This window comes from Vulpes lagopus, chromosome 23 (genome assembly GCF_018345385.1).
Source record: "Vulpes lagopus strain Blue_001 chromosome 23, ASM1834538v1, whole genome shotgun sequence".
NCBI lineage: Eukaryota > Metazoa > Chordata > Mammalia > Carnivora > Canidae > Vulpes > Vulpes lagopus.
This window is the reverse complement of record NC_054846.1, coordinates 11,438,566-11,460,787: the sequence shown is the minus strand read 5'-3', so window position 1 is coordinate 11,460,787 and position 22,222 is coordinate 11,438,566. Positions and strand designations below refer to the sequence as shown.

The following is a 22,222-nucleotide window of genomic DNA, read 5'->3' as shown; positions in this document are numbered from 1 at the left end:
ATTGTTTCTTATCACGGCAGCCACTAAAAACCCAGCTTCCCCAAAACATGATGTCACTGGAAAGTATGTAGTATAATTTAATGTTGAAATTGTGAACTAAATTCAAGCTACACTTTGTGAGGCATCTAATAGATGTCAAGTATCAGTAGCCAAGACATATTACATATGGTTGTGATTTCTTCTAAAATTTAAAATATTACGTGAGCTCCTATGTGAATTTGTTGTGGTAGCCAGGGCTGCCGTGGTGTAGTTTGGGAACAATGGACTTAGAGTCATCTGAAAATTTTCACTTCTCCTATATGTTTCGTAGCATATACCTAATGAAAACATTAAATAGTATGAACTCATGTACCAATAACTCTTCTTACAGAGAGGTCAAGTCAAGCACCAAATTATTAAATGTTATCATTAATTTTTTATAACAAAATTTATTTTAAAATAACATAATATCCTTTGATATAAAGTACATATGTGATTTTTAAAAAAAAGATCTTATTTATTTATTCATGAGAGACACAGAGAGAGAGAAGCAGAGACACAGGCAGAGGGAGGAGCAGGCTCCACGCAGGGAGCCCGATGTGGGACTCGATTCCCGGTCTCCAGGATCAGGCCCTGGGCTGAAGGTGGCACTAAAGCGCTGAGCTACCCACATATGTGATTTTTTACAAGATTTTATTAATTAATTTAATTAATTAGAGACATAGAGAGAGCACAAGCTGGAGAAGGGACAGAGGCAGAGGGAGAAGCAGACTCCATGCCTAGCAGAAAGCCAGATGTGGGGCTCAATCTCAGAATCCTGAGATCATGACCTGAGCCAAAATCAGATGCTCAACTGACTGAGCCCCCCAGGTACCCCTGATATTTTACTTATTTATTTGTTTATTTTTGGTTGGGGAAAAGCTAAGGAATTTCATTGACTTTCACTGTCAGATCCTCTTAGAAATTTTACTACATACTTTCTCCCTTATTTTTCTTTTCTTTTCTTTTCTTTTTTTTTTTTAAGATTTTATTTATTCATGAGAGACAGAAAGAGGCAGAGACATAGGCAGAGAGAGAAGCAGGCTCCATAAGGCAGAGAGAGAGCCCAATGTGGGACTTGATCCTGGGACTCCAGGATCATGCCCTGGGCTGAAGACAGTGCTCAAACCACTGGACCACCCAGGCATCCCCCCCACCCCACATTTTTCTTAAAGGGTCTTCAAGAATAATCTAAAAATATTACTATGCTGTTCAAAATACATGAGATCATTAAATATGGTTCTATTCTTGGGGACCATAAGAAAACGGAACTTGGATAATAAGTTAAGGACAAGCTACTATATCCCAAGTAATGAGATACAAGGAATATTTTGACGATTGCCAAAGCCAACCTATGTAATTTTGAGAGCTAAGAATGTGCTCTTATTCTAAGAGTATTAAGAATGTGCCTCTTATTTTATAGTCGGTGAAACTGAGTCTCCGAAAGATTAAATGACATTTCCAAGTCACACAGTGAGCGAACCAGATTCAATAAAGTGCCCCAGATCTTCCAAGACCAACCTCCGTGCAATAAAGCCATGCACAGAGCAGAGATCTCTACAGCTCCTCCTGGGCTAGTGAAAGCAGGGTCAAGAATGAACTAGTTAAATATTGGAATTGGCTATCAGGGGATTTATGCTGTCAGATTGCCTGGGGTTTCTAAGAACAAATTTAAGTACTGTTCACCTTAAGTACATCATCATGGGGGAAATCTACCGAAAGTTATGTATTTGCCCCACAATCACTGTGTTCACCTAAGTGCAGATGTTGGAAGTCCCCCTTCTATTTTCATAGTGTATTCTTGTCCCAGGGCTTCCCCTGGCAGCGAAGATCTTAGCTTTTGCAATCTCTGGCCCTGATAATTTTATGAATTACAAGTCAAAGGGGAAATATTCACTGTGGAATTTCTGAGGCTGCTGTTCTTTTCCCAAATAGTCCCTCTTTAATGGATGTATTACACACACATGTGCACACACACACACACACACACACCAAATACATCCAAAATACATATAAGGCGAAGGGCTGTGTGATGACATTTCTCTCACGTCGCTCTCAATTCCTTTCCTCCCTGTGCACACATACCCTCCCCCTCTGCAGAGGTGGAGTATATCCTTCTTCTCTCATTTAAAAATCTGACGGCTTGCTTCACCAAAACAATGTAGCCAAAGAAATGTTCTGGGTCTTGAGAGATTTGATCATAAGAAGCCTTGCAATTTCTGCCTGTGTCTCTTAGAGTACTTTCTTTTAGAGAGTTGTCTCTAGGGGAAGCCAAAAGCCATGTAATAAGTCTGACTACTCCGAGATTGCCACGTGTGAAGAGAGATACATATGCAACCTCCAGGTACCATAGCAAAGCCAGCCCAGATCCAGACATGTGAGTGAAGGCACCGTCTTGGAAGAGAATCCTACAGCCCCACCTGTCCAGTTAAGGCCACATGGATCAGAGATGAATCACCCAACTGGAGCATTTCCCAAATTTCTGACCCACAATGAGTAGCATGAAATAACCGTTTTATGCCCCTGGGTTTTGGGGTGCTTTGTCAGGCAGCAATGGAAAAAACCAGAGTGGGGTGATCATATGCTTTTTTAGTATCAGATTGGAGCATTGCCTCATGAGCCTAAAGATCAGGTGACTTGCCAAGGGACAGTAACTTACTTAATTTGGCTTATTGTTTATCACTGATTAGAGCCCAGTCTCTGTAAGTTTGATGCATAGAAAATTAAGTTTGATTATTGTCCAGGAGACATTCTATCTGGTGTAATGCATAAGTTCCTAAGTTATGGCTTTTTTGCACAACATGCTATCAAACAGTTTTATACGTAAGGTCGCGATTCTATGCAAGACTCTTTCTTAAACTGACTACCTATAGGTCTCTACCTTGGGCATCCTACTTTAAACCAGCTTCACTACTGCGCCGGTGCCCATAGTAATCAATTAAATATTTCATACGTACTCACTATATATTTTGTTTGCAAATAATGTTTTTGACTTGGAATACTCTACTTTGACATATATAAATGATCGTTCTTCCCCAGAGGATTCTCATTGTCACAGGATCACACATCCCAGTTAACGTAATGGTGAAGAAAATGGTATCCCGGTGCTGGGTAAAGCCAAAAAAATGTTTTCTAGCTAGATTTACACTGACCTGTGTTACCTCCCCAACAAAACATTTCCCTGATTCTCCCAACACACACCACTCACAAAAAACAGACAAACAAAAAATTGACCATTCCTTCCATGTGGCCCCAAAGCTACTACGTCAGAGTCTATTAGAGAATCTTAATCCATTTATGGTACTTCTTTATTTTAAAGTCTATATAACTTTAATGGGTTAGAGCTAGTCAGTGGCAGGTCTGTGTGTAATTCATGGTTATATGGACACTGTTTGCCATGGCACCTGTAACAAATTAGACAATAAAGATTTGTTGATAGGAGTTGTGAGTAGTAAAACATTCATATGGATTTCATGCAATTCTTTTTTTTTTAAGATTTTATTTATTTGTGAGAGAGAGAGAGAGAGACAGTGAGCAGGAATTGGGGGAGGGGTAGAAGGCAAGGGAGAAGCAGGCTCCCCGCTGAACAGGGAATCCCATTCCGGGTTTGATCCTGAGACTCAGGAATCATGACCTGAGCTTAACTGACTGAGCCACCCAGGTGCCCCATATAACTCTTTTTTTTATAACAAAGAACTGTAGGTCTGAATTAATTCCTACTAGCATTATTCAATTAATGTCTTAAAGTTTTTACTTTAATAAGCCATTTCTACCATCTCCAAAATGATATTTAAAGATTATATATAAATCTTTGACTTCTCATCTCTCAAGAGATACCAATAGTAATTTCATGAGAGCTTTGATTTTGCTTGCATTTTTTTTGAGAAAAATTAAAAATTAAATTTGTTTTGAGTGTATAATTCAAAAAATATATATCAAATTATGTCTCTATATGCTACAAGAATAAACACTTATTAAATAAAATTGCAATTTCTAAAAGGGTGCATGTTTCCTCTTTCGCCATGGACCTTCTGTGCATGTTTCAGATAATCAAATGAAAATTTGCATTGATTAAATTCTGAATTCCACATAAAAATGTCCCTTCCTTTGTTCTATGTTAAAATTTGAACTGTGAATCATTTGCATTTAAATGTCCTTTTAGATTTGGTTCCTTACCTGCATCAATATCCATTTGGATGATCACTGGGAGATAAAAATCTCAGGAAAATGTTGCATATAGTGCTTACAATCCTGCTAAATCACTCAAATCTGCAATTAAAACTTCAAAACAAAAATAAAAAACTCAAAATCCATAGAAATAAAAATCAGAGAAAATGATATTTATGCTCAATTTAGGATTTAGCGTACACTTCACTTGGAACGACTAGTTGCTTTTCTTGAGTGAGACACCTGCCTTCATAACATACTGCTGTCTACAAAATTTTAAAGAAAATCTAGCCTATCAGCTTCATGAAATGGACTATTTGCTGACCATTTTTTGCCTATTCACACATTTACTGGTCCACTTGTTGCAAATGAGCCAAGTCTATAAGGATGTCGAAGGAAGTATTAGCTTTTCATCATGAGTGTGATTAGCCTGGTGAGTTTTTAAAAACTGAGAGATTTTAAAGACTTATTTAAAAAATTCAAACACTTCTAGCTCCATTCATATAAACTGGTCTCTCTTTTCTATGTCTACTTGATGCAACTTCTATCATATCTGTTCAGATATTAACATAACTCCCACTGTGCCTTTTCCTGCCTGAACTGAGAGGTAGACACACAGCCAATCAGAAATCTATTTACAACCAATTAAAATTCAATATTATAACCAAATGACCATTAGGATATCTAAGTTCCATAACTTTTACTATAAGGGGGTATTACTGAACCTTTAAAAAGCATTCCTATAAGAAGCACTTAATAAAACTGAGAAAAAATAAATAACTGAATTAACTGAACACTTAAATAAAGCCAGATGGAATTAGTTTCAAATATACTAAACACTGTAACTGTTAAGCTAATTTGATTATTAATATTTCCTAAGTAGGAACTTGTTATTAGGCTTATTAAGCTTGTTTGTTTAGTCTGAGTTATTTTATTAGTGTCTTTGAGCTTTTCTGACATTACCGGAGTTTAGAGAATTCCTTGTTTGGGTTTGTTGCTTTCTGTCTTTTGATGCTATAATCTTCTCTTCCGAGGCTGCTGTCCTGATTTATGGACCTTATTTCTTTCTCCTTCTGGAATTAGCTTCCACATTCCAGCTGCACTATACTGTTTTGATCTGTTCAGGATTTAATTCAGTTTGGTATGACTTGAGAGTTAATTAATGGTCTTTCAGGGGGGCGGGGGGCGCCTGGGTGGCTCAGTCGGTTGAGGATCCGACTCTTGGTTTCAGCTCAGGTCAGGACCTCAGGGTCTTGGAATCAAGCCCCACACTGGGCTCTGCAATCAACAGAGTCTGCTTGAGATTCTCTCTCTCCTTTTCCCTCTGGCCCTCCTCCTGTCCTTACTCTCTCTCTCTCTCTCTCAAAATAAATAAATAAAAATCTTTAAATAATATAAAAAAAAAGTCAGGAAACCTTGACATTAAAGTAAGAAAAAAACTAGCTTTCTGACAGGAATGATCCCAGGGAATATAAAAAATAATGAAAGGGAATAGAGGGGAAAGGAGAAAAAATGAGTGGGAAATATCAGAAAGAGAGACAGAACATGAGAGACTCCTAACTCTGGGAAACGAACTAAGGGGTGGTGGAAGGGGAGGTGGGTGGGGGGGGGGTTTGACTGGGTGATGGGCACTGAGGGGGCCACTCAATGGGATGAGCACTGGGTGTTATTCTATATGTTGGCAAATTGAATACCAATAAAAAATAAATTTATTTAAAAAAAAAAAAAGGAATGACCCCAGGAGGACTTTCCACTAGGAATCAAAGCATACATTTTCTTTCTGGTGCTTTTAAAAAAAAGTTAAATTTAAAATTCAGTCTCTCAGTTTCACTAGCCACATTTCAAGTGTCCAGAAGCCATGTGCATCTAGATGGCTACTTTATTGGACTTTATTGGACAGTGAAGATATAGAACATTACCATTATTGCAGAAAGTACTCTTGGAGAGCAATGTTTTAGATCACATGTATTTCCTTTCTGGCCTTTTTTTCTGCCTTCTCTTTTTATAATGGTTAGAAGTTAAACAATGAAATTATGAGGGAAGCTTCCTTGCTTTCAAAATAAATTTAGACTGAAAGAAATCCATATCATGATGCACTGTATCTAAAAAAAAAAATCATAAGTGGTCTTCTATATTGATGTTATCTAACTTCGTCTTTTTAAACAAAGAACTTGTCTGAAATTTCTTCATCGTAACTGTAGAAAATACTGATTGTTCAGTTATTCACCATGTCTTTTACTTCAGAGTCTCATTGAGAATAGCTACTTGACCCAAAGTGGAAAGAAAAGGTACTTATTTGGCAATTAACGTTTGGTTTATTCCTTTTATATTTATGTGCCCTGAGGAATAGTCTGTGGGGTAGGGGAAATGGTGGTTGCGGCATGTTTTATGTGCTTGAGGAGACCGGTCAAATGTTATATATTAATTTCAGAGGCTACGCTATTGAGGCCCACAGGTCAGCCTGCATGGATCCATCTCTCTATCCATCTTGATTTGTTTTGGCCTGCACAGATCTGGCCCATCTGGGGGGCTTGACTTTTTAAGAATTAATTTCCTCCATTTAAAATTTGGAAGATTTTTAAGAATATGGATTTTTGTTCTCTTACAATGTCAGATCTGACAACCCGGAATTTAGATTTTTGCAGGGCAGCTCAGCGGAATCAGCAGCCTCCTCCTTCAGAAAAGGCATGTACTTTGGTGATTTCAGGGGTGTTGTAACGCCCCCACTCCCTAACAGATTAGCTGGCGTATGCATTTATGTCATTGGCCCCAGCCAGGTAGGCATCTGAGTTTGAGTCTGCTCCTTCTTTGAGGAAGACTCATCTTATATTCTTCTTAGCTGTGGAATTGCCCGGGGAGCTAAATGATTTGACGGACCCAAGGGAAATCAGGGAGCAATAATCCTGTCCTGTCTCAGTTTGGATTCATCCAGAGTTCACCACTGATTCCACAAACTTCCATCAGCATCTTGATAGGGCTTATTAGCATTCCTCGGAGTGGTGCGGTGTTACCGTAGCACACAGCACATGCAATCAGAAGACCTCAGTTGGACCTCAGTGCACAAAAAGGTCACGAGTTAACTGCCAAAACGATCCTAGATAACATGACGCATGAGAACATAACTTTAATTTCAACAGATCAGTCTTTCATTCAGTTCCGTACTTTATTGGAACAGGGTCAAAGAGGTCATTTAGTCTCGGAGTTGCTGGCGAGATGTCTGTGTTTTCTAAGGCGCGCACATGTCTGTATGGGAAGAAGATAAATATTTGTGTGGGACTGCTGGGCTGCTTTTGAAGGCCAGTTGTAAGGGACGCAAAAATGCCTGTAGAATCAATGTCAGTGAAGTCAGCCGAGCCCTCCAAAGCTATTAACCTGCATGCTCATCTGTGCTCCTATGTCTTTGTGCTCGTTATTTCAAGCCATTCCTACGCTTCTAAACTTGCAGCTCCTTGGTTCAGAGTTCACTCCTCCCGGGTGCAAACGTATTAGGAAGCCTTGAACTTGTTGCATAAGATTACACGTGTGAGCATGGAACGTGGGCAAGGAATATTTGCCCAAGGTAAGCGATATCTGCAAAAATATTTTAAGGAGGACTGGGTAGAACATCTTGGGGAGTTCCAGTTCTGTTCACTTTCATTTCTTGGTAATTGGAAAGCCCAGACTGCTTTGTCTTATAAATAATTTCTACGCTGCTGTAGGCGTAATTCTACATTAACCAGAAGATCAACGTCAGATTAGGCTGCGTGAAGATGCTTACATGTGCAATATCATCGGAGTGGGGGCGGGCCCAGGTAAGACTGAAAAGCCAATATTCTTCAGGGGTTGCCATACTAATATTTTTGAAGGGAATGTTATTTTGAGTTGTTTAACAACTCCTCCTCCTCCTCCTCCTCCTTCCTCCTCTTCTTCTTCCTTCTCCTTCTCTTCCTTCTTCCCTCTTCCCTCCTCCTCCTCCTCCTTCTTCCTTCTTCTTCTTCCCTCTTCCCTAGTCCCTCCTCCTCCTCCTTCTTCCTTCTCCTTCTTCCCTCTTCCCTAGTCCCTCCTCCTCCTCCTTCTTCCTTCTCCTTCTTCCCTCTTCCCTAGTCCCTCCTCCTCCTCCTTCTTCTTCCTTCTCCTTCTTCCCTCTTCCTAGTCCCTCTTCCCTCCTCCTCCTCCTCCTTCTTCTTCCTTCTCCTTCTTCCCTCTTCCCTAGTCTCTCCTCCTCCTCCTCCCCCTCCTTCTTCTTCCTTCTCCTTCTTCCCTCTTCCCTAGTCTCTCCTCCTCCTCCTCCTTCTTCCTTCTCCTTTTTCCCTCTTCCCTAGTCCCTCCTCCTCCTTCTTCTTCCTTCTCCTTCTCTTCCTTCTTCCCTCTTCCCTCCTCCTCCTCCTCCTTCTTCCTTCTCCTTCTTCCCTCTTCCCTAGTCCCTCCTCCTCCTCCTTCTTCTTCCTTCTCCTTCTTCCCTCTTCCTAGTCCCTCTTCCCTCCTCCTCCTCCTCCTTCTTCTTCCTTCTCCTTCTTCCCTCTTCCCTAGTCTCTCCTCCTCCTCCTCCTCCCCCTCCTTCTTCTTCCTTCTCCTTCTTCCCTCTTCCCTAGTCTCTTCTCCTTCTCCTCCTCCTCCTCCTCCTCCTCCTTCTTCTTCCTTCTCCTTCTTCCCTCTTCCTAGTCCCTCCTCCTCCTTCTTCTTCCTTCTCCTTCTTCCCTCTTCCTAGTCCCTCTTCCCTCCTCCTCCTCCTCCTTCTTCTTCCTTCTCCTTCTCCTTCTTCCCTCTTCCCTCCTCCTCCTCCTCCTCCTCCTCCTCCTTCCTCCTCTTCTTCTTCCTTCTCCTTCTCTTCCTTCTTCCCTCTTCCCTCCTCCTCCTTCTTCCTTCTTCTTCTTCCCTCTTCCCTAGTCCCTCCTCCTCCTCCTCCTTCTTCCTTCTCCTTCTTCCCTCTTCCCTAGTCCCTCCTCCTCCTCCTTCTTCTTCCTTCTCCTTCTTCCCTCTTCCTAGTCCCTCTTCCCTCCTCCTCCTCCTCCTTCTTCTTCCTTCTCCTTCTTCCCTCTTCCCTAGTCTCTCCTCCTCCTCCTCCCCCTCCTTCTTCTTCCTTCTCCTTCTTCCCTCTTCCCTAGTCTCTCCTCCTCCTCCTCCTCCTTCTTCTTCCTTCTCCTTCTTCCCTCTTCCCTCCTCCTCCTCCTTCTTCTTCCTTCTCCTTCTTCCCTCTTCCTAGTCCCTCCTCCTCCTCCTCCTCCTTCTTCTTCCTTCTCCTTCTTCCCTCTTCCTAGTCCCTCCTCCTCCTCCTTCTTCCTTCTCCTTCTTCCCTCTTCCTAGTCCCTCTTCCCTCCTCCTCCTCCTCCTTCTTCTTCCTTCTCCTTCTTCCCTCTTCCCTAGTCTCTCCTCCTCCTCCTCCTCCCCCTCCTTCTTCTTCCTTCTCCTTCTTCCCTCTTCCCTAGTCCCTCCTCCTCCTCCTCCTTCTTCCTTCTCCTTTTTCCCTCTTCCCTAGTCCCTCCTCCTCCTTCTTCTTCCTTCTCCTTCTCTTCCTTCTTCCCTCTTCCCTCCTCCTCCTCCTCCTTCTTCCTTCTCCTTCTTCCCTCTTCCCTAGTCCCTCCTCCTCCTCCTCCTTCTTCTTCCTTCTCCTTCTTCCCTCTTCCTAGTCCCTCTTCCCTCCTCCTCCTCCTCCTTCTTCTTCCTTCTCCTTCTTCCCTCTTCCCTAGTCTCTCCTCCTTCTCCTCCTCCTCCTCCTCCTCCTTCTTCCTTCTCCTTCTTCCCTCTTCCTAGTCCCTCCTCCTCCTCCTTCTTCCTTCTCCTTCTTCCCTCTTCCTAGTCCCTCGTCCCTCCTCCTCCTCCTTCTTCTTCCTTCTCCTTCTTCCCTCTTCCCTCCTCCTCCTCCTCCTCCTCCTCCTCCTCCTCCTCCTCCTTTCTTTCTATGTCAGAGAAATCCCAAGAGCACTAGTGTGGCCGTCCTCACTTCAGAAGCGGAGACGGGCGCACGGAGGGAACGCGCTGTCGCGCACCCCAGCGCAGGACCCTTAGGAGAGCCCCGGGTTTCCAGGTTCCGGCTCGTGTCCCCCCAGCCCCGCAGGCTCCGCCGCCCCCTCCGGAGACGGACCCGGAGAGAGACTGACTGCTCGCAACCTTCCGCGGGGAGGGGCTCCACGCAGGGTTTCTGGCGACGCCCCCGCTCCCTGAGCCGGCGGGGCTCGGGCATCCCGGGGGGCGCTTGGGGCATCGCGGAGGAGCGGAGCGAGGGGCCGGGAGTCAGACACCGACAGGGGCGCAGCGTTTCGCCCGTCGCCCGCCGCGTTCCCGTCCTACGGAGCTTCGCGTGGAGCCGGGGCGCACCACACGCGAGGCGCCCGCCGGGGCTGGAGGGGACCCGCAGGGGCCTCGCCGGGGTCCGCGGGCGCCCCCGCCCCCCCCCCCGGCTGCAGCAGCCCCGCAGCCCCGCAGCCCCGCGGCGCCCGGAGCAGACCTCAGGAGGCGGGGACACCCCTCCGCCGGCAGGTCGGGCGCTTCCTCGGGCCCCCTCGGCGGCCGGGGCTCGCGGGGCGGTGCGCTGGGCCGGGGCCGGGGCCGGGGCCGGGGGCGCAGACGCCCGGAGCTCGGTCCCCGCGGTCCCGGGAAGGCGCCGCGGCCGCCGTTGCAGGCGCGGGCGGGGTCCGCGAGGGGGCGCGCCGTCGCCCCGCACCTGCCGCACCTGCCGCACCTGCCGCACCTGCTCCTGGCGTCCGGGGACCGGCCCCCGCCGGCTGCGCCCCGACCCGGGCACGTCCTGGGAACGAGGACCCGCCGGGACGAAGAGCTCTGGTTCTGGCAAGAGGGTATGGCCGAGGTCTTCCATGAGTGACTTTTTTTTTTGTTTCCCTCTCATTTAGGGTGAAGGTGGGGGTTGGGGGGAAACCATCACCATTTTCTACTTTAGCTCGAATGCTCCTTTCCTGCCGAGGCTTCCTTTTCTTTCCCTGACCTTTAGAGGGAGGGCATCATCTTTTCCGGAGCAGCAGGTTGTTACCATCTCTGTCTGTCTGTCTCTCTTTTTTTAATTTAATTTTTTAATTTAATCGAAAGAAGGTCCTATTGGATTCTCCAGGGCTGTTCAAGAATAAGTACATCCGTTTGTTTTTGTTTGTTTGTTGTACATTTGTTTTAAGCATTGGCTGGTTTTGCACCCGAAGGGCTCACCCACTGGGTCAGAGCATCTGGTGCACGAGAAGGAGGCAAAAGTAAAAGCTTTAAAACGTTGCGCAGTGGGGGGCACATCGGTGAGATGACACGGACGATGCTGTTGGCAAGGGGGAGCCAGAAGTTCAGACACAGGGAAAAGTGATCCGTTACCAGACCCTTAGGTGAATATTCTCAACTCTCTGCTTAGGAAGCAGTCACGTCTTGCATGCGGCATTCTAAGAGTCCACTCCCCTCTCCCTAGGACTAAGTGTAAGGTGTGTGGTGTGATTTCTGGGATTTTTTTTTCCCCTGGGAAACACTCCTGGAAGATTTTTGACATTGTCAGGGGGTTAAGTCTTACTAAGGCCAACCTGCGGCAACGAGTCCTGTTGCAAAAAGCCCCGCAAATGTAAATAGACGAGCAGAAACTGGTTTCCCACTCAGGTAATTTGAAGTTCTGTACCTCTGAAAAAGGAAACTTGAAGTCCCTTTCCTGCTCTACAAACCAATATTTCTGTAACAGAAATTCTGAGGGTTCCCTTGTTCAAGAAAACTATACTATTCACAGTTCTTAACTGACTTGACTGATGATGATGCTTCCTATTGCCTTGTTTCAAAGAAAGGTTACTTATCTTTTATTTTTTGTGCTTTTGGGGTTTTAATCAGTCAGTTTCCTCCATGCACTCCCTTTTCCTCTTCCACCTTTCCAGAAGCCCAATCATAAAATCATAAAATGATACATTCTCCCGGGAGTGCTCTAACCTGGCTGAAAGCCAGCAGTGTGCTTGAGAACAGTGATTAGTGCCCATATGCAAATTGGCTGTGGATCAATAACCATTCCTGCAGAGAAGTTTAAATAAAGGGGCTCTGAAATAGAGAAAATAGAACTGAAAAAGAAAAACCCGAATAAGTTAATAAATAAACTAATATCCTTCTATCTCAGGCTTACTCTCAGTTTAGCTTGTGGCAAACCTCAAACCCAGACCTCATGGAGTCTTGTTAATCCTGCTAATAAGTTGTCAGGATTGACTAATTGGGTTCTTTAAAATCTCTTTTAGGTTAGGGAAATGGTATTGCCTATCAAATATACACTCCCAAGATTTAGATGATTAGTTTCACTTTTTTTTTCTAATTTCTAGAGAATAGAGGCAAATAAAAAAGAGGGTCTAGGCTCCTTGCAACAAGCTATTTGAAATTTATGCAGACAGAACTAGACTGTATCAGTAAAACAAATATATGAGTATATGGAAATCTCTCTGCAATAAGGCTCTTATAAGTGTGTGTGTGTGAGCTTTCCTTATGGTATATACTGACTGGAAGTTTTTAATGCTTTAATCAGAGATTCATTTAAGAGAGACCTTGGAACAGCTTTCTTGCAGAGGCAGTTACCCCAGAACCAGAAAATAAGAACAAGGACGTCATTATCAGTGCAAGGATTTCTGTAAAGACAATCAGCTTAAGGAAAGGAATTGTTACTTTGTATTTTGCTGACTTCCAGTATTCAGTAAAATTATGCTTTCCTTTAGCTTCACATTTGTTTTGCCAAATTATTAAGTACAATTAATGTGTTAGATAGTGTGCTAAGAATTAAACAATGGATGGAAAAGATCCAGTTTCTGTCCTGAAAGGGATTGCTGTGGTGGGGAGATAATTGCACTGTGGCTTGTGCTTCTTGCAATGGTAGAAGTGAACACAGATTGTTGGGATAACCGAGAGGCTCCCAGTTCAGAACAGGGAAAGCAGAGAGGCATGAGAAAAGCTGATGCATTGCTGGAATAGGAAGTAGTTTAGTATGACAGGAGATAACATATGTATTGAGATGTCAGGAGAGATGAAGCCAGAGGATGGGCAGGGATGAGTTCAAGAAAAGTTTTGTATGTCATATAATGGAGTTGGGATTATCTTCTCTAGGCCAGTGGTATCAACCTACATGTGCAGAACCATCAGGGGGAGAACAAATTGATGAAAGCATGTATGCATGGTATCTATGAGCAGATCATGCAAAACAGAACCTATTTGAGAATGTAAGGGAAGGAAAATTAAATGCAGAGACATGACTACACAAGTGATGGAAGCCAAACAGGGGACACTCAGGCCACTCAAGGATTGGCAAGAGCAGAGAGTCGATAGTACCTCCAGCAAGGGGGACACAGGGAGTAAGTAGGTGGTGTGACCAAAGCCCAGAGACCAGGGCCATCCACTGGAAATAGAATCACTATGGACTAGTCCTGTGGGATCCAGAGCCACAGAACAGCTGCTGAGTCATTGTCCAGAGGAGAGAAGGAGGGAGAAGAATACAGGGGCTTCTCCCTTTCTCTGGCTTCTACGTTGCTGCCAATGCCTCCTATGACCAAACTCAGGCAGCCTCCGGATGACTTGGGGGCCTGGAAATATAGTCTGTGAGAGTTAGCCCTCCAAGAGGAAGGGTAAGGGATAGCGCTGGGAGCCCAACCAGGCGTTGTTCTGTGGGCTGAATAAATATGACTCACTTACCAATGTAGGTAGATGCTATTATGATTAATAAAAACCAAATTTATTTAAAAGAGGTTCTGATGAATGGTGGCAGCCTTTTGTCATTATGACTGCATTCAGAACTTCTATGATGTTGGGCTCTGGATGTTTTTACAAGCTTGAAAAAGAGAATTTCCTATTTGAAACCAGTAGGCTACATTGTTTTAAGCCATCTGGAGACATGGGTGAAGTGATTTGACCCCATCTGAGTTTCAGAAAGACAATTTTGATGTCACAGTAGGCTCTCTCTAGTCAAAGGTAAGAGCCTGCGAGTGAAGGCACTATCCTGTTGTCATTCTCTTCGGCACAAAGCCTGATTCCTGACATAGGTTTGTGAATGCTTGCTGAATGCATGTTAGAATAAGTGTAAGCATCACAAGGGCGGAGCCATCTGGCATTTTGCAGATGCTCATTTATTATTGTTAAGTGAATGAATGAATGAAAGCAAGAGAAGAGGAAGTGAAATAAGTCAGAAGTCCAGTAGAGTAACTGTGGTAAGAAATCAAGAAGGACAAAATCAACATGGTAGAAATGATGGGGACCATCGAGAGAGGTATGTAAGGTCAGGCCGAGGGTTCTCTTAGGTGTGGGAGCTAAAGGAGTTGACAAAGCCTAGGGTAGTTACCTACTTTTTAACTGTACATGGCGTAATCCATGGGGATAGCATTGACTGAGGTAGGGCATGCAGAAGGGAAAGTCTTGGTGAGTGCAACTGGGGAAGAAAAGGGTCAGAACTTTTATATTTAGAGGTCAGAGAGAAATACAGATTCAGACATATTTTTCATATAGATCCTGTGTGGGATTCTGCTGCATGTCAGTAGGAAGTTGATTTCAGATCATCAAAAAAAAAAAAAAAAGCAACGGTTTTACACAGGCTGCCTATTTTTAACACTAACCCAAACACTAGAAGAAATGGCTCTGGAATGGAATCTGCTCAGTTTATCTTAAATATGTTATACTTCCAAGGTCCCAACACCACGCAAAGGATTATACTTCCAAGGTCCAGACACCATGCAAAGGGTTTTAATATTTTTCTCTTTTTTGTGCAATTTCTTGCTATATTTATAAACTGAAAGCAGTCAAGATATTGCAGATCATTTTTTTTTATCTACCTTAAAATTAATTTGAAGAGTTTATAGAAGTTCTAAGATTAACTGGTAAAGTTTCTAACATTCATCCCACTTAAAAATAGATTGACTCAATTGGGTAGCATTCTCACTGAAGTTAATCCGTACTACAGGTATTACATTTTACCATCATAATATACATTTCAGGGACCCGGTTTAATTCATCTATATTTGCGAATAGACTTATTAATGAGCCCGCTTTATTAAAATGTTAAACTATGTGCAATTTTAGGGATCAGGGGATAGATATTTTGAGTCCTAATCAAAATGAAACCATTCCATTTGTGACATGCCTTTGTGTCACTCTTGTGTTTTCCTTGTTCCATATTTCTTATTCTTCTTCTTTTTTTTTAATTATAGGTTCTTGTTCTAGTTGCTGAAAATGGGCCCAGTAGGTGCAAAAGCTGATGAGAACCAGACAGTGGAAGAAATGAAGGTGGAGAAGTATCATCCACGGCAAACCACTCCTAGAGGTGAGCTGGCCCCTGACCCTGAGCCAGAGCTTATAGACAGCACCATGCTGATTGAGGTGCGAATTATCCTCATTTTAGCCTATTGCTCCATCATCTTGCTTGGGGTAATTGGAAACTCTTTGGTGATTCATGTGGTGATCAAATTCAAGAGCATGCGCACAGTAACCAACTTTTTCATTGCCAATCTGGCTGTGGCAGATCTTCTGGTGAACACCCTGTGCTTGCCATTCACTCTTACCTACACCTTAATGGGGGAGTGGAAAATGGGTCTTGTCCTATGCCACCTGGTACCCTATGCCCAGGGCCTGGCAGTACAAGTGTCCACCATCACCTTGACAGTAATTGCCCTGGACCGGCACCGTTGTATCGTCTACCACCTGGAGAGCAAGATCTCCAAGAGAATCAGCTTCCTGATTATTGGCTTGGCCTGGGGCATCAGTGCTCTGCTAGCAAGCCCCCTGGCCATCTTCCGCGAGTATTCTCTGATTGAGATTATTCCTGACTTTGAGATAGTGGTCTGTACAGAGAAGTGGCCTGGTGAGGAGAAGAACATCTATGGCACCATCTACAGTCTTTCTTCCTTGTTAATCCTGTATGTTTTGCCTCTGGGCATCATATCTTTTTCCTACACTCGTATCTGGAGTAAACTTAAGAACCACGTGAGCCCTGGAGCTACCAGTGATCACTACCATCAGCGAAGGCAGAAAACCACCAAAATGCTGGTGTGTGTGGTGGTGGTGTTTGCGGTCAGCTGGTTGCCTCTCCATGCCTTCCAGCTTGCTGTCGACATTGACAACCAAGTCCTAGACCTGAAGGAATACAAACTCATCTTCACCGTGTTCCACATTATCGCCATGTGCTCCACCTTTGCCAACCCCCTCCTCTATGGCTGGATGAACAGCAACTACAGAAAGGCCTTCCTCGCAGCCTTCCGCTGTGAGCAGAGGTTGGATGCCATTCACTCCGAGGTGTCTGTGACATTCAAGTCTAAAAAGAACCTGGAAGTCAAAAAGAACCATGGCCCCAATGACTCTTTCTCGGAAGCTACCAACGTCTAAGGAAGCTCTGGTGTGAAGATTGGTAGATGAATTCTGACCAGAGCCGTCAATCTGGTTGAGGAGGGCTCCCAGGTGCATCCTGATTTCCCATTTAAAGGAAGAAACAGAAGATCGAAGTGGAAGCATCTGCAGTGTAATCTGTGGAAATCTGGTTGGCAGAGGCTAGGTAAAAATACTCATATCCAAAGATACAATGAACAGTTTGCCTCCAGTTGCTTGGTTGGTAGGTCAAAGTAAGAGTAAAAGCAGAGAGAAACACTTTGGCTATTTTCCAGAATGAAGGAAGCCTGAACGAGGAATTGGCATTATCAGCATTGCTAAAAAGTGGTGGCTAGATAGGTTGCCCTTCAAATCTTAGGGCTTCGACTGGGGGTGATGTGCTGTTCACTGCCCCCCTCATCTGATGAAAGGACTACCCAAGATCAATTTCCCTTGGAAACTGAGGGCTGTTTGTTGTATTTTGTAATAAAATTATTCTTCCTATGGACTAATCCTTCAGGGAGCATTATCAATTATTTGAATGACTTTCAGGAAATAAACTAATTTGCTGGATAATCAGTGTTTTGACCAGTGATGGGGGAAATCTTTAACACTCCGCTAGCCAGTTGTTCTTGAAGCCAAGTGCACGTTTAGTGAAAACTTGCTTCAATTTAGAATCGAAGGCGGAAATTCTCAGAATTGTAGAAATGCAAACTGTCACTTAGCTTCTCGTTTCAAGTTGTGACTGCTTTCTATAGATACTATATACTATTTACATAACAGAAGAGTTGTATACTCAAAACCTTTAATCACTGCTAATTGTTCTTTTTTTTTTTTTTTGAACATGTGTTTTTCCTGTGTTGGGACTCAATCTGTCTTCGCTAAAAATTAATACAGATTGGGAGATAATATTTTTGTGGCATTTTGCAACATTTTGTGGTTATTTGTAAATGGTTTTTGTATAGATACATACATAGCTCTAATGTGTTTACAGAACAGTGTAGTGTTGTTTTTTGAAATTCATCTTCCATGGACCCATTCAGAATTAGTAAAACAATATAATTTCATCAAAATGGAACCCATCAGGTAAGAAATATTAAAAACATTGTATCCGTTCCACTTTGCAAACGTTCTATTGGGACCAATTTCAACATAAATTATCCTCCTCTCAAAATAATTAGCTATGTATTTTGGATAACTTATGAATATATACATAATAAATTTTTACTGATAAATAAATAGTGGCGTGTAGATGCTACAGTGTTTTTCATTGAATGATTTTTGTGACTATTATTTTTATTTCAATAGTACCCAGCCAAAGATGTTAAAACCCTAGTACATTTATGAAAACTCATTGAGATGTTAAAATATTTGTACTTGTTTGGAGGCTGTTAAAGAAGTTTCATTATAATCATATTTTGTCAGTATGTCTGAATTTGTGAAAAAATTTCTTAAATTTAAAAAAAAAGCTTCAATATAAATATTACATTTAGTTACAAACATTAACTTTATGAACTGGAGAGTTTCATTTTATGGATATATTTAAAATTCACACTATGGCTCTTGCTGAATTATTTCCAATGCCCTCTTGGAATACTGAAAAAGAATGGAAACAGTGGAAGACTAATTAAGAAGAAAACAAAAAATAATATTTATACGTAATATATCGTGAATGGAGGAATTGATTTTTCTGTTGGACTTGACATAACTGTTTAAGAAGAAGCTTTTTGTCCTCTAAATAGGAGTTACTTTGCTTAAGATGCTAACAGATAATTGTGGTTAAAGGTTTTTTTTTTTCCCCCTCTGGGAGAATTCTTACCTTGTAGGTAATGTGTATGTATTGTATCACTAGTTGTAGTAGTAAGTTATTAGAATCTAATTAATGATCCAATTAATATATGTGATCTAATTAATTCTTTTAACTCATTAACAAAATATCTTTTTATGTAGTGATTTTCATCTGTTGAAATAAAAAGACTTTGGGAAATTAGAGAAATTGTATGATTTTTATTTTATTTGTATTTTTAAAAAGACTTTACTTATTTATTTGACAGAGAGAGACACAAAAGGGGGGAGCAGCAGAGGGAGATGGAGAAGCAGGCTGTCTTCTGAGCAGGGACCCTGATGGAAGGCTCGATTCCCAAACCTTGGGATCATGACTGGAGCCGAAGGAAGAAGCTTAACAAACTGAGCCACACAGACACCCCATGTGTGATATTTTATATCAGAGTTTCTGTACAAGATGAAATAGTAAGCTTTTGACACAACCAACAAAAGGAAAATAGTGGTGAGTCCTAGACAGTTTAGCTCTCTTTTCTTCCTGTGCATGAACGTGAGTCAATGGGTTCACTCTTATGGCTGCAATTATAGTCCCTATTTTGACAGTGTTTGAATCTAAGACCAGACTTTCTTCCAGACTTCAAACCCTTCAATCAGCTGACTTGACATATCCACATGGGTGTCTCATCAGAGGGTTAAATCCAACATGTCTAAAACAGAACCTGCTATTTTGATCCACACCTCACTTCCTCTCCACTTGTATTTCTTTCCTAATCATAATGCTGCTATCCATCTAGTTCCACAAAGCCTTGCATTTTGGAGTCACCCTTGACTCTTAGGTTTCTTTATCACATAGGTTCAATCAATTCCCACATTTTGTTGTAATTCCTGGATATTTCTTGAATCAATTCATTTTTCTTCATCCCTGTGCTCCCCACTGTAGTTCAGGTTGTGATTATCTTCCCAGAGTGGTATTATCTCTCATCTGGTTTAATGTTTTAGCTTCCTAATTGGTCTCTCTCTATCCGGTGATCTTCCTATCCAATTTTTACCCACTAGCCAGAGTGATTTTTAAAAACCCAAATTTTATCAAATCAACCTTTGATGAAAACTCTTCTATGTCTTCATCATTCTAATGATGAAGTCAAAATCTTTTTATGACTTGGAAAGCTGTTTAGCACCTGATTCTATTTATATGTTTTATCCCCTGCAAATTATTTTTCTATAATCTTTGCTACTAGGTTTTAAGCATATGAGGGCAGGGGACAGGGACCGTTTAATCATTGTGGTACCACAGGTACTTGCAGGTTCTAGCACCAATCAGTGATCAGTAAATATCCCTCAAAGAAGCTGAGTCAATGAGTCAAATAGATATTAAAGCCAGTATTTGAAGATAGATCTATAAGACTGTAAATCATAAACTTTTACCAGTTTTGCTATACAATTTGTAGGAAACCAAGGTTTTAGCCATGCAGGATGGAGTGAAGATGCATATGTTTTCAGGATTAGGGTTTTTTTTTTTTGAAGGCCATTAAGTATAGACACTTGCATAATTGGAAAGGGCTCTGTACATATGCTCCATTTAAGGTTTCCTCAAAATTATCTAGAACCTTGCATAAAGGAAGCATGGAAGGGTCAGTGAACTATACTAAAAAGAGTTATGATTCAGATAGCTAAAAAGAAGCCGTGCTAGGTATTTCCAGCAAGAAGTCACTTAATACAAAAAATTAAAATTTTGCAAAACCACTTGAAGAGCTAGAGAAGTGAAGGTGAGGAAATTGAAGAAGCTGACATTGAAGAAACTGGGAAGTGCAAAATTAAATTAAACCACTACTAATGCCTACAACAGAGAGTGGACAATGCACAGGAAAGAGTACAGATTTGTCTATTAAAATCTTATTACTTCCTAATGTCTACTGATATATTAATGGACACACACACACACACACACACACACAATGGAATATTACTCAGCCATTAAAAATAATGAAATTTTGCCATTTGTGACGATATGGATGGACCCAACATGGATGGGTATTATGATGAGTGAAATAACTCAGAGAAAGACAAATATCATATGATTTTACTTTTATATGGACTCTAGAAAACAAAACAAACAAATAAAAAGCAAGAGCAGACCCAGAAATACAGAGAACAGATGGTTGCCAGAGGGGAGGGTGGTGGAGATGGGCAAAATGGGTGAAGGGGATGGGAGGTGCAGGCTTCCAGTTATGGAGTGGAATAAGTCAAGGGGCTAAAAAGTATAGTATAGGGAATATGGTCAATGTTTTTTTTTTTTTTTAAGATTATTTATTTGAGAGAGAGAGCATGAGAGATAGCAGGAGAGAGAGAGCACAAGCATGGGGGAAGGGTAGAGGGAGAAGCAGACTCCCTGACCAGCAGGAAGCCCAATGTGGGACTCAATCCCAGGACTCTGGGATCATAACCTGAGACAAGGGCAGATACTTAACCAACTGAGCCACCCAGGTGCTCAATGGTCCATCATTTTGTAATCTTCTTTTTTTGTGTGTGTGACAGATGGTAGCTACACTTATGGTGAGCACAGCATAACATATAGACTTGTCCAAGCACTGTGTTGTACACCTGAAACTAATGTAGTATGTGTCAACTATATTTCAGTTCAAAAAATCTTACTGCCTCCTGCTAAGCCCATAATCCTGTCCACCCCTACCATAGACTCAATAATGCCTTTTGCTTCTCTTTTGCTTTCCAAAATTCATGTGAGTATCTCTCATTTGTGGAATATAACTCTAGCCTTGCTGGTAGGGACTTTGGGGGAATGTAGTTCTTAGGTTTCTATCCTCTGAGACACAGGGAGAGCATGGAGGGGAGAATATGTTGTCTAATTGCTGTCAGACAATCTGGCAATCTTGAGAATTGCCCAAATGGTGTAATTTCTAGTTTCAACCTCCTTCTCTCCTTCTTAATGCTTTTTTGGGTCTTTCAGAGTTTTTCGGTGATGCAGGTTGACTGTATCTTTTTATTTTTCATTTTCTGTTTTCAAAGCCAATGTGTTAAAGATACTCTTTAAAACTGTTCCATTAGTACAAATGAACCGACAAGCAAAGCATAAGGAAAGACTTTTTCTTCCCCCTATGGTAGGTTGATTGGAATGGAGGAAGAAAGAATTATATCAAGACTTAATGATTTAAAAACCACAGGAGAATATAAATTCTGGATTAACTTCCTTGGATTAGCAAAGGAAATGATGCCTCAGGGAGAAAATAATCTTTAATATATTCAAGTTGATAAGGGATGAAATATGAATGTATATGGCAACAAAAGACGAGGGATTCACTTCTCTGTAGGAAAACACAGAACCCTAAAGAAACAACACAAAGATAAAGAATGCAAACATCTTCGTGATCATGTCTAATGACATCAAACAAAGGTAGGAATTTTATTCAACAAATACTTACTAAAGATTGATTTGTGAGGATTTATAAAAGATACCTGTTAGGTCATTGACCTGTTTTCTGCAGTGGTACACTAGTCAGATGTTCACAGACTTCACAGCCTGTCCAGGATATGGGTGAGGCCATAGGGAGAGGTGGACTGTGGATTAAATAATTCACATGTTATTTGTAACTCCAGCTTTCTTGTTAGTTCATGAATATGTAACTGAATAGAAGTCAATGAAAATGACTAACGCTGAATCTAGTCTCCTTTTTAAATCATTGCCAAGTTTTGCCACTTTAACAGATCACTTGCCAAACATCACATAGCTGATCATGATACAGGCACGTGGAGTCACATTAAAATTTAAAAATGCTGCTTTATCCTCGCAAGAAAAGGGAAAAATAACGAGTATTTTTTGTCATTATATTCTAAGCATGAAACAGATGATTAGAGTCTAGAGTATTATACTTAAAAAAAAAAAACAAAACAAGTTCCAACAGCTATTTTCCAAGTGGATGTAATTAGAGAGTACGGATGGAATTTTGGAACTGTCAATATTATGATGAGGTGCTAC

General features: G+C 41.9%; 1 protein-coding gene across 3 annotated transcripts; it reads left to right on the top strand.

The window, feature by feature from the left end:
- The first annotated feature begins 7,527 nt into the window (after positions 1-7,527).
- NPY2R (neuropeptide Y receptor Y2) lies at positions 7,528-18,431 on the top strand. 3 transcript variants are annotated; one of them, XM_041739214.1, is made up of 3 exons: positions 7,528-7,744; positions 7,884-7,976; positions 15,300-18,431. In XM_041739214.1, the coding sequence occupies exon 3, from the start codon at positions 15,322-15,324 to the stop codon at positions 16,468-16,470; it is 1,149 nt and encodes a 382-aa protein (XP_041595148.1). In that variant the 5' UTR covers positions 7,528-7,744; positions 7,884-7,976; positions 15,300-15,321; the 3' UTR covers positions 16,471-18,431. The 3 variants fall into 3 exon arrangements, with proteins under 3 accessions (XP_041595148.1, XP_041595150.1, XP_041595149.1); XM_041739216.1 differs by lacking the exon at positions 7,884-7,976; XM_041739215.1 differs by lacking the exons at positions 7,528-7,744; positions 7,884-7,976 and adding an exon at positions 10,823-10,958.
- The last annotated feature ends 3,791 nt before the right edge of the window (positions 18,432-22,222 follow it).

Excerpts from the sequence above, each read along its gene's own strand:
- NPY2R (XM_041739216.1), top strand. The coding sequence starts at position 15,322 with ATGGGCCCAGTAGGTGCAAAAGCTGATGAGAACCAGACAGTGGAAGAA.